The sequence below is a fragment of the Halyomorpha halys genome, unplaced genomic scaffold (genome assembly GCF_000696795.3).
Source record: "Halyomorpha halys isolate HHAL.00 unplaced genomic scaffold, Hhal_1.1 Scaffold765.1, whole genome shotgun sequence".
In the NCBI taxonomy this organism is placed as follows: Eukaryota; Metazoa; Arthropoda; class Insecta; order Hemiptera; family Pentatomidae; genus Halyomorpha; species Halyomorpha halys.
In genome coordinates, this window is record NW_027113294.1 from 501,424 (window position 1) to 513,765 (window position 12,342).

The 12,342-nt window shown below is 28.6% G+C and overlaps 1 protein-coding gene across 1 annotated transcript; it reads left to right on the forward strand.

Moving 5' to 3' along the window:
• The first annotated feature begins 1,010 nt into the window (after positions 1-1,010).
• Positions 1,011-12,140, forward strand: LOC106686028 (kanadaptin). Its single transcript, XM_014429108.2, has 10 exons — positions 1,011-1,570; positions 1,653-1,904; positions 3,916-4,144; positions 5,262-5,439; positions 5,558-5,697; positions 7,266-7,426; positions 8,479-8,658; positions 8,821-9,055; positions 11,124-11,224; positions 11,925-12,140. Exons 1-10 carry the CDS (start codon positions 1,139-1,141, stop codon positions 12,027-12,029), a joined length of 2,013 nt encoding a protein of 670 aa, XP_014284594.1. The 5' UTR covers positions 1,011-1,138; the 3' UTR covers positions 12,030-12,140.
• Positions 12,141-12,342: the final 202 nt, after the last annotated feature.

The following is a 12,342-nucleotide window of genomic DNA, read 5'->3' on the forward strand; positions in this document are numbered from 1 at the left end:
AAAATAAAAACAGTAAACATTATTTTTTAGCATATTTAATTTTTACAACACAAAATTGATTGCTAGTTAATAGTAATTTAAAACAAATATCAACAACAAAATGTGACTTTTGAGTAACTCAACTTCTTTTTAATTTTGATTCCCCGCCTAGCCATTTCTTGGCATACGACGTGAGGCAGCAACTCTTTACTGTCAAATATATAGTGTGCCGGACGCCACGCCTACGAAAGAAATTGACCCCGCCTACTGGCGTCACTCGCCCTGAAAGCGTATCCCTCCATCATACTCATTCCTCCAAGATGTACATAAAAGATTGTGCAGTTATTTTAAATTTATAACAAGATTTAAAAAACTAATTAATTTTCAATTTTTAAGTTCTTAAAATAACTTCAAGTAGCTTTAGCGCCAAATTATTCATACAGTCCCTCAAAAATATCGCTGTCCCAGAACCTCTATTAGTGTCTTTGTAGAATTTTGTAAAAACGATTTAAAAATGTTAAATTTGGTATTGTTGTCCGAAAGATTTTAAAACTAATGATATAAAAAATAAATAAATCTGTTCTGGTTGGCTGTCTAAAAGATCACAAAATCCATTCGCTTTAAATATAAATGGCGTTATGCAGTAGAGGTGAAACTGCTTGCCTAACTAAACTATAAATCTAAAATGAATTACTTTAATATTTTTTATTTTTAAACAATTACTTCAAGACAAAATTTATTGTTATTTTAATTTTAAAAATCATCGTTTTACTCATTCCGAGTGCAGGGATCTGCCAAGTTTATCATCGAAAATATAAAACGTAATATTTTATTCTAACCAGGACTTAAAAAAAATTATTTTTGAGTCTCTCCCAGCTTAAAAATTGTGTAAAATACTTAAAATTACTCAATCCTTTTGATGTTCTTCACTTAAATTATATATTTCCTGATAATGTTTCTAAGATTAATTTACTTTAAGAGTTCTTTCTCAAGCGATCTTCATTGATATAGCAAATAAAACCTGCTCTGTTACCTCCATAACGTTTAATTTTGTTTATTTTATCAATTTTTCTCTGAGCTGTAGAATTAAGTGATAACATGTAATGTATGACTGTTTTTAGCTTTGAATTTTTATAAACGGTTTTAAGTTTTATAAAAAATGGAAGTAGAATCAGTAATTACTTCCTCTATAGAAAAAGAGGTTAATTGTGCAAAGAATGAAACTAATTATGAAAAAGAGGTTTCTTGTGAATCTGAAGCAAAGAATGGATCTAATGATGATAAAGAGGTTTCTTGTGAATCTGAAGCAATGAATGGAACTATTAATGATAATGAGGTGTCTATTGAGTCTGAATCAAAGGATGAAACTAAAGGAGTTTTTAAAAAACCAGTATTTATTGGACCACGGAAAGGAGCCAAAGGTTCAACTAAGAAATCCACTAATAAGAATTTGGGTTCTGATGAACCCGTTAATTTTTTTGAAGGCCCAAGTGCAGTGGAATTGAAACCAGAACCGATATCCAATTTTCCCTCTCTTCCTTACAGTGAGCCGAATTGGAAAGGTTTACCCAATGATGACTACTTCCTTGAGGTAATTGTTTTCTTTTTTACTCCTTTTTGATTGTAATTTCGTTATTGTAAGTTATTAATTTGTATTATTGTGTTTATTTTAGGAATTAAAATCAGGTGTAATTCAAAGAAGAATGAATCTTCGTAAAAAGTCTTTTGTTGTTTTTGGAAGAATTGATTCGTGTGATGTTGTAATGGCCCATCCCACTGTATCTCGATACCATGCAGTTTTACAGTATCGAGGAGTGCCTGATGGAGACTTAGATAAAGGATTTTATTTGTACGACCTTGATAGTACTCATGGAACGTTTCTGAACAAAGGGAGATTGAAACCAAAAATTTATGCTCGAATAAAGGTATCTGATTTTGATAAATATGTAGGTTTTATAGTTTTCTTTTTTCAACAAAAGGTAATGTGAATTTTTTAGTTCATAATTAAAAGAGTTAGGCATATTTATGATCTTTTCATTTCTTCTTTTTTAATTAAAATATGATTTTCTTGAAATGCTGTTACAAATGGTATCATAGTGTCAGGGTAACACTATTATAGTGGTTCATGACCTACAACACATTCAAAACAGCTGTTATTCAATTTTTTTATTACAAAAATCTGAAAAAGAACTTCAGTCCCAGTTGTTGTAAAAACTGGAAACTTAAAAGTACGATTTTTATTTTCTGTTCTTTTTATTTAAATAATAATTATAAAGTGAACCGCTATAACCCATGAAGGGTCATGGGTTCTGTACTTTATAAGGAAGCACTGTTTTTAGAACGATTATAAAAGGAGGTGATTTTTTAAAGATTACGCTCAACCACCAAATTTTTCCCCAATTAAGGGTAACTACATAAGAGGCTGGGTAACACACAGGGTTGACTCACAGCTACAGTGTAACAGAAAATAATTTTCTGCCCTGCCAGATTCGAACCTGGGTCCTAGGAGTTAGTAGCATTGTATTTAATTTAAATAAGCATTGTATACTGTAATATCTAGCCAAAGAAAGTTTAAATACCTGTTTTGTAACCATGGCAACACACTCATGTATTCCATTGAATCTGTATGTACAATAAGCTGATACATGAATGTTTTGCAGTTTTTTTAACTGAATTACTGAATAACGACTCTAGAAAGTTTTTGTATATCACCACATTTTCTATAAGAGATTTAGATAATGTGAAATAATCCAAAACAATACATAAAAAAAACCTATTTGAATATATAAAAAAAAAATATTAGAAAGGTGTAAAATAAAAGAAAACATGAGTAAATGAATTTATATTTTTCAAAAAATAATTTTTGTAATAAGAAAATAATCAAAAAATTGAAAGAGTGCAAAAATCCTCAATGGCAGTAGAATCCAGAAACGATCATAGCTGGTAGAAACTAGGACAGTACTAAACACGGTTCGGGACAATTCAAGATTAAAGAGTGTTGTCACCACTCTGAAGATAAAAAAGTGACCTTCGTTTTTGACGACAATGTGTCGTTAAACGCAGTCGTATTGTTAAACTTACTCTAAGATATGAGAAGTTCATGAAAGAATGATTTTAGTCCACTCATGCAAATTTATATTGCAATACTATTTTGTGAGAAATGAGAATTATTGTTGGATGATGATATAATTTATATTATATTAATTTTTTTTTGTGATCTATTTTTCATAATTTTTTTCTTCTCTAAATGAATTGACCAGTTAATTTTCTTTGGAAATAATAATTTATATCCAAGTTTAATTTTTTTTTCTGTACAATTTTTTATGATCATACCAATTATCAGTAGCCTAAGGACTTATATTGTCACTTCTTCATGACTAATATAAAAGTGGCACCATCATTCAAATTTAATTTTTTAGCAGTTAAGATATTAGGCTTCTTTCAACACTGTCATCAAACTGGCAGGCTAAAGAATATTGAAATGCCTAGCGCTTGCAGGTTTAATGATAGTTTTGGTTGTTACTGGAACAAACTTATTGTTGATCATAGATGTAATCAAGGATAAGTTAGTGGGGAGAGATGAAGAGAAAAGGAGCTTAAACATTTTTTTTTTTAATTATACGTAAGGAAACTGTTATAAAATAAACAACTATGTAATATCATGTGAAGATACCTATTTAAATCTCTCCCTACCATACTAAAGTTGAAGTGTTTTTCCTATTTTAATACTGGTAAACTTTGAGAGCTGAACAATATTGTTTTTGTGCATGGGTTTAATTTTGCTAGCAAGGCCACTATAATAGAGATAAGGTTATTATGCGTAAAATTATTGCTTCTCAAATATTTTCTCAACCTAATTTGAATGAAAGTCCCTAGTAATAGTCCTTATTTACCACTAAGGGAAAACTTGAAATTCTGTATAATTTAACTTTTTAGGTTGGTCATATGATAAAGTTTGGATGCAGTACTAGATTTTTCCTTCTGCAAGGACCAGAATATGATGAAGAGGAGGAATCAGATTTAACTCTGACTGAACTGAAAGAAAAAAGGAAGCTTGAATTGGAAGAGAAAGCACGGCAGGAAGAAGAAGAATTAAGGCTGAAAATTGAAGAAGAAGAAAGAGAAAAGCAATTGATCGAAGAAAGAGGAGTATCTTGGGGTTTAGGTAATAATATTGTATGTTTTTGTTTGTTAAATTACTAGTTGTGAACTGTCTCCATTTTTAAACTATATTAAATTATATATTTAAATGTCAGTTATTATAACATGTTTATACTTTTTAAAATTATGTGAAATCCATATCCATTCACATTCAATGAATATTTATCAAACAATGGTATTTTCACTTACTGTAAAGCTTTAATAAAAAAAAAAACTTTTCAGTTAATCAAAAATTGTCCCAATTGATTTTTTAAAATTTCTAATTGGAAGAAGATTGTTGACCATAAGCAGTTGATTGTAGGAAGATAGTCTGGGTGGTGGTCAATAAAGGTATCAAAATAGTTTTTTCTGCTATGTTGTACCTTTATTTAATTGTACCTACTATTTAATTTCTAATGTTTCAAAACCTTAAGGTTTTGACTAAAATAAATTCTGAATACGTATTTTTGGTAATGTTAGGATAGGCTGGTAAAATTTTGATTTTAAAAAGTCATTGTATTAATGAACCTTTAGAAGCATGTGTAACAACTTGTAATATCATTTGAAAACCCTTTGAATATTTTATTTACAATTAAACATTAATATTTACAGTGCATTATAACATTTTGTAATAAGAATTTTATTTTTATATGAACAATGTTCTGCAAAAAAGATATAAACCCTTGAATTCGGAAAATATGAGTTATTGGTTTATTATTGTTCCTTAAGTATCATCCCATGCCCTGTTTGTGCAAACAAAATTAAAACCACCACTGCTTATTGTATATATGAACTGACTGAGAATGCATTGAACAATAAAAATTTTTTAATTTCTCAGTATTGAGAAATGTTTTAGGGACCATCTTAGCATAACATAGAAGCCATTTAATATACTGTTAGTTGAAGTAATATGTTAAAGTAATCAGTATATATATTGTTGATATTTAATAGGCAGTCATTGAAGAAAAATAAGTTTATTTTTAGCTATCACCAATAATGGATTAGCTTTAAACATCTATTTTTTGTACTTGCGATAAACTAATCTTTCCTTTCATATTGTTCTATAATGCTCATTAACTCATTATAAATTGTTGTATAAATTTAATTATAAATTAACGAAGAATTCTTTTTTTTTATGTAAGGTGATGATGCCGATGTTGAAGAAGATTTGAGTGAAAATCCATATGCTGTCACGACCAATGAAGAATTGTATATTGACGATCCTAAAAAGTCTTTAAGACACTGGTTTGAAAGGGAGGGTGAAGAACTTCAATTTATGACTGAACAAGCCGAAAAAGGAATGATAGCCTGTAAGATTGTGTGAGTGTATATCAATTATTTATTTATTTATTTTTAATATTGGTTTCTTTTCTTTTAAAATTGAATAAAATTTTTGAGTTAATTTTAAAATTTATCATAATTGTTTGTGTATTTGTAGGCTACCGCTTGATGATGGTAGTGGCAAAGAAATGGTAGTTGAGTCATCGGCCAGGAGTAAGAAAGAAGCTCAGTTTCAGTGTGCTTTAGAAGCATGCCGACTAATAGACAAGTTGGGATTGTTTCGGCAGTCTAAGCAAGGTTTGTATATAATTCTCAACTAAGTACAACAAATAAAACATTAAATTAGAAAATATTTTTATTTTAAATGCAGGAAATCCTTTTTGTTTTTTTTATTATTTATGTTTTACTTTATTTGAAAATAATTATAGTGGTTAATCTTTAGAAGAAAATTTAAATAAATATATCTATCGATGTTGGACATGATCTGTTGATGGTGGGTTTGATCTGAAAAAAAAAATATATATATATAAATATGCAATGTTTATCTTTTTATTTTACGTAAGTTTTTGTGAAAACACCTCATATTTTTTTTATAACATTCCATTACTGACGTTTTGGAGCTCTTTCCCCAAAATCAAGATCAACATCATAAGTTGATACATAGTCCTATTTATCCATATTAAAATATTTTGTCATAAATTAATAGTAAATATGGATTAATATAAATTAATTAATTTATACTAAAAATATAAGTAATTAGTTACACTCGTACAATTAAGTTCCAAAGGGTTTGATTTATTAAACTTAATTATATTTCTTTTCAGGAATTTATTTATACCCTTTTCCATTTCTTTATTCTCTATAACTTCTGAACAACGTTTCGGGCTCCTCTGCCCATTATCAAGTTCTTGTTATTAATTTGTGGACATATGTACTTTTAAATTAAAATTCATTTTTATATATTCCCAAATATAAGTCCTAATTTTTTTTTTTTATTAAAAAGCTTATTTTATTTTTCATTAGTGCTGATTTCAAACAAAGTTTGCCTTTTTAATTGTAATTTTTTCTTTCTGTCCATTTACATATCCACTGATATGTGTATTTATATCCACGATTTTTCTTACTGATTTACATATATAATGAAATTTGGATAGGTGATTCCAGCATATACTGAAATATAAATAAATTCCTGAAAAGAAATATAATAAAATTCAATTAATATTTACTAGTCTTAAGTATGCTTTATTAACACAATGCAGTTGGCTAGCACAACATTTTTAATAAAGTGCTTTTCTCTCTCTTTATAATATTGCCCACTTGGATATTTCATTTTTACTATCAAACTGGACTCTTACCCATGATAGTCTGATGGGCTGTGGTCTGTGGGCTGCATTATAAAACTATTTATGACTAAGTATTTTAATATGGATTAATCGGAATATGTAACTACTGGAAAGATTGTTAAGTTGAGGGAAGAACTTTGAAATGTCAATAAAGTAATGTTCCGTATGTAATGAAGAAAACATAATTAGGGTTTTATCACAAAAACTTATGTAAAAAAAAAAAAAAGAAAGAGAATACATAGATTTCTTACTGTTTTAAATGTGCTGGAATTTTTATGTTTTATTTTTTCATCATATTCCAAAGCATCATAATCATGTAGTAGCTTAAATCCAGAGTCAACTATTTCTGCCGAATATTTCTAATGACAGCTCCACATGCATGCTGAACAATGTCTTTGGATTGGATTATGCAGGCATTTGCTTATAAATTTAATTTTCCCAGATGTTCTTAGACAGTGATGGCTTGTTTCACTGTGGAGCAACCATGGAAATAATTATGATGTTTTATTTGTTTTTTTTAAGAGGCTAAAAGACACCAGAAAAGAAATTGGGAGGAAAATGACTATTATGACAGTGATGAAGATAGTTTTTTTGATAGAACTGGTGACTTAGACCTTAAGCGCCAAAAAAGGATGAAGAAAGCGGGAAAAATTCAAGAAACCGTGGAAACCTATGAATCATTGGTTAGTATTTCTGTTTTTTTTATTTTTTTGTTTTTCACCCCATTCCTAGCCATTTTTGGCGTATGGAGTGCGACAGCAATAGGTTAATATGATGGGCTCATGTACGCAACTGATAACAATAATCAACATGTTATGTAAAACTTATTATTCATTGGTTAGTATTAATGACATTAGAGATGAAAAAAAGTTCTAAATTGTTGGCAAATTTTCCAAGCAATAAATAACATATTTTGCTTAATTTCCCAAAAAAGTTTCCATCAATAAGTTAAGCTCTGTAATAAAACCATAAAGTTTATTTGGCTGGTTTATTTGTTTATTTTAATGGCTAAATAGTGATTAAATTAGCCATGTTAAAAACTCATTTTCTTGAATAATATTGAATGTATGGTACTGTGATATAGACAGGGTGTCTTGCAGTCAGAACTGTAAAGAGACTGAAAGAATTCAGAGAGTTTTTCAATTATGGAGAATCCAAGAAAAAATGTAAAAACTGCCTTCATGAGAAAATTCAAATAAATTATTAAAAGTTGTTTCAGAATCATTGTAACAAGCTTAAAAAAAAAAAAGTCTACCAAGTAAGTGGATATACAGGTTCCTCACCATTTCTATTGGCTCCATAATTACCCATATTTATTGGTCAATGATTTGTCCAGAAGATTTAATGACGAGAATGATTTGAGGAATAAATTTAAAACGGTAAAAGCTATTTTGAGATATAATCCTGTCCAAGAAAAATATTTGTGTATTTGTCAGCTAACTTAGTGGATAAATTATTTGTAAAAATTCAAATTAAACTACTGTAAAACAATCAATTGATGTACGACTTTAATTAGATTTATTGTATTGATATATATCTGATAATTATGAATTTAAAATGTGTTGATGGCAAGATACATTTGATAAGAAATAAAAGAAGTAGGAAAAATGTAGAAACTCAAGTTATCCTTGAGTTACAACAATTTTTTCATTTGTGGTTATTTCATATTCTGAATAAATTGCTGTATTTTATAAATGTTTAATGTTATTATTATTATTTATTTATTTTTTTACAGATGACTAAGCATAAGGATGTTATTGAACGGCTGAAGGAATCGCAACAAAAGTTGGAGAAATTGTTGGATTTAAGCCAACACCAAACTGAATGTGAGAGTGAAGATCAAGATGCTTTAGATACATTTATGAAGACACTGAAGCATGATAAGCCTGCTAAATTGGATATTAAAATTGCTAGGGTATATTTTGTTGATTGTATATATTTTTTTATTTATTTTAATATGAATAAAATTTCATTTAAATGTTTAATTAATTTTTTTCATTGGAAAAATTATTTTTCAAATATTATTTTATGAGTAATATGTATTTATTATATTACTAGTATTAATATATTTTTTTAGGATGAAGTAGCAAAATTAAAGAAGGAAGAAGATCATTTACGGAAGCTGATAAATATTGTAAAACCAACTAGCTTACCTGAATTAAAACCATTTAAAGTTGATCCAGTCCCTATTAAAGAAAAAAGCAGTCATTCGGAACAGAAGATAGAAAAAATTGAAGCCAAAGAGGTTGAAGTAATTAAAGCTGATGTCCATATTAAAGAAGATGATCCCGTTGAAATAAAAAAGAAAAAAGGTTTGTATTAAAATATATGTTCATCTTGTGTAAGAGATTTAATTTTGAATAATTGTGATATCACTGCAGTCTGGGGTGAAACCAGAGTATGCAGAAAATTGATCTTACTATAACTGATTCTGTAAGTTAATTAAATGGACTTTATAACTTTATGAGATTATATTTAGAACTATTGCTATGTAGTTAGTGGAGAGCCAAACATTATATTATTGTTAGTCTGTTATTCAACTCTGAATTAGGGGATATATTTCTTCTCAATATGCTGATTTGAGGAACCTGGTAGATGATAAATGATGTTCATGGATTGCTCTGCTCTAATTCTCCGCTTTCCTCGTGAGCCATCAGTTCCCATAGGTATTCTACTTCATATGGGTGATAATGAACTAATTGAAAGTCGAAATAGTAACTATGTTGGAGATGATCTCAGATTCTCCCATTTTGATTCAAAAGCAATGGCTGCTTATTTTTTCTGCTTCTCTATTTGGCCAACAGAGGGAAGCACCATAGCTTGCAGTGCCATGAATATAATTAAATTGAAGTCATTCAGGAGGGGAGGGAGAGGGTTCCCTGAACAATTAATGTCTATTTTAGCTGACATAATTTAGATAACATATTCTGTTTATTCATTTACTAATATTGTATAGTTTGTATTTTATAAATAAGTTTTAATTAAGAAAATCCTTCGTTTGGTTTGTACTTAAATAAATAGTATATTCGTGGGGCACTCTTTAAGTCTGTTGACACGAAGTCTTGGTACACTTATTTTGTAAAAGTACCACAACTTGTTTATTCCTTCTACGGTTCACACAGAGCAAGTGCCTCTTCTTATATGACATTAGAATTATAGAATTGTATTAAAAAAGTCTTTTAAAATAATAAATAACACAAAAAAGTCTATTAAGTACATATAAAAAGTGTCCCATAAAAGAATGGTCATACTGTGGGAGCAGATACTATAGAGGAATACCTTTAGAGAAAAAAAAAGTCCATATGACCCATAATTCGATTTTCAACGGTATGGAATAAAAATAAAATTTTGTATTTTTAGCTGTTATCAGTGGTTTTTCTCGGAAAAACTCAAATAAATCTACTTTAATGCTCCTTTTAAAAAATTTAAGAGGCACCAAATTAAAGTTTAGAAAATTGTCTATAAGTATGATGGGTTGAATCTGACAAAAAAGAAAATCAGGGTTCCATGACTTTATGTTGAAAATTAAAGTTTAATAATTTCTATAAATTTTTGGACTGTAAATATTCCGGATCTCAAAAAAAACTTCTTCATTTATTAAGTATTAATGTAGTATCCGATATCCCATACCATTCAGTATCGGATTGTGGGTCATATGGACATTTTGTTCATCTTAAGCTATATTATCTGCTCCCACAATATGACCTCTCATTAATGGGACATTCTGTATAAAGTTTACCAGTATACCTTCCATTCTGTTTTACATTTTTTTTTTTTTTTACATCCTCTTTATGTTTTGTGAAAATTATTTCTGAAAATTATCTTTTTTTCTGGAAATGTCTACATGCTGGGTAATTCATTATAATTTAAGTTCAATGAATTATCATTTAAGAATCAAATTACTTATTTACCTGCCAAAACTGTAATATTGATTTAGACCAGCTTTGTTTTGAAATAGGACGAACCATTGTTAAAATATATCCCAAATTATGTTTTTCACGTATGATCCTTACTTTGCATCCATTTCACAACTTCATATGAACCTGGTTGTGTATGTTTAACTTTTTTCAATTACTTTTTTTTGTTGTGGATAGGTACATATACCAGTTCTTCTAATTTTTCATAATATTAAAAAATAAATAAATCAGCTTGATTGATGAAATTCCATAGTTACTCTGTAATTTTAAGTTTTTAATGACTATCAAACCCGTACCATTAACTTTAAAGGTCTTTATCTGAACTCAATTATTAATTTAACTTTAATTAGGATTATTAGCAAATAAAATTATAATTCATAATCACATTCATACAGTAGGGTTTTTGTTTTTACTGACTAACTAATTAATCCAGTTTATTAACAGACAATCTCTTTTATTTCAGTTATTGGTCCGACGATACCTAAAGAGCTCGCTGTTCAGCAGAAGCCTAAGAAAAAAGGACCTAATGAATTTTCCAAAAAAACTGTCAAAGTTAGCACTGAGGTAGGTGATCAAAGATGAATTATTATTTTATGTTGAGAATAATATTAACAAAATACAAATGCTTAAATTATTTATTATTGTAAACTGTAGATAATTTATGTGTTTTTAATAATATCTTGATTATAACTCAACCGAACATTGCTTATTTACCAGCCAAAACTGCAATATTGATTTAGATCAGCTTTGTTTTATCATTATACAATGGATTTTAATTTGACTGTATTTGTCTTCATCATAAAATATTTCTTTTTAACTACTCATTGCATTCTTCCATCATATATCCCTTAAGTTAGAGCAAAAGATAGTTTATTAATTTGTGAGATGGAGATGTGGACGACAACATCATAAAAACATTTAAATGAATTTCTAATGGATATATAAACCATCTACCAAATATCACTACAGCTTTGAAAATAAAATGTGTTAAGATAATGTCGATCATATAAGTATTCTCATATCCACTTTATTTTACAATTAAATCTGAAGTTTCCATCAAAAAGTTTTCAAGCTTTATTAAGATGTCATTGAAGATGAAGTCGAATTTCTTTCCCTTTGAATTAATAACAGTCCATTCAAACTAAATTTTTGTACTGAGTAGATCATGGAGACTCTATTTCTTATAATTTTCTGAGTAGTTTATATATAATATAACTATTATACCAATGCTTACACTAAGAGGCATTTATTTTTGTTTTTCTAGCAAACAGCGGATGCTGATGAAGACTGTGTTAATTTGGTTTGGCAACCACCGAAGGGGCAAACTGGAGATGGAAGAACTAGTTTAAATGATAAATTTGGATATTGATGTACAAACGGCACAATAAAACAATGAAGACTATGATAAATCTGTTGATAACTGTTCCATTTGTAATTATTGTTTTGTAAATATGGCAATAAATTTAATTTAATTTTTGTATTTTATATAACTGTGTGTCCTCGTTTTCCAAGCAACTATAATCAATGATTTATGATGTTATGTTTTTATATAACCGTACAATCAGAACTAATCCAGGAGGGACCATTTACAATAGACTGTCTCAATATTTAGCATATGCAGATGATGTAGTTATTGCTGCAAGAACCCAAGCAGCATTAAACGGAACATTCCAGGAATTCAA

Bases quoted from the DNA above. Each gene is read 5' to 3' on its own strand.
- LOC106686028 (XM_014429108.2), top strand. From the start codon at position 1,139: ATGGAAGTAGAATCAGTAATTACTTCCTCTATAGAAAAAGAGGTTAAT. The intron at 1,905-3,915 runs GTATCTGATTTT...TTAACTTTTTAG, and splicing joins AAATTTATGCTCGAATAAAG to GTTGGTCATATGATAAAGTT. The intron at 5,698-7,265 runs GTTTGTATATAA...GTTTTTTTTAAG, and splicing joins GTTTCGGCAGTCTAAGCAAG to AGGCTAAAAGACACCAGAAA.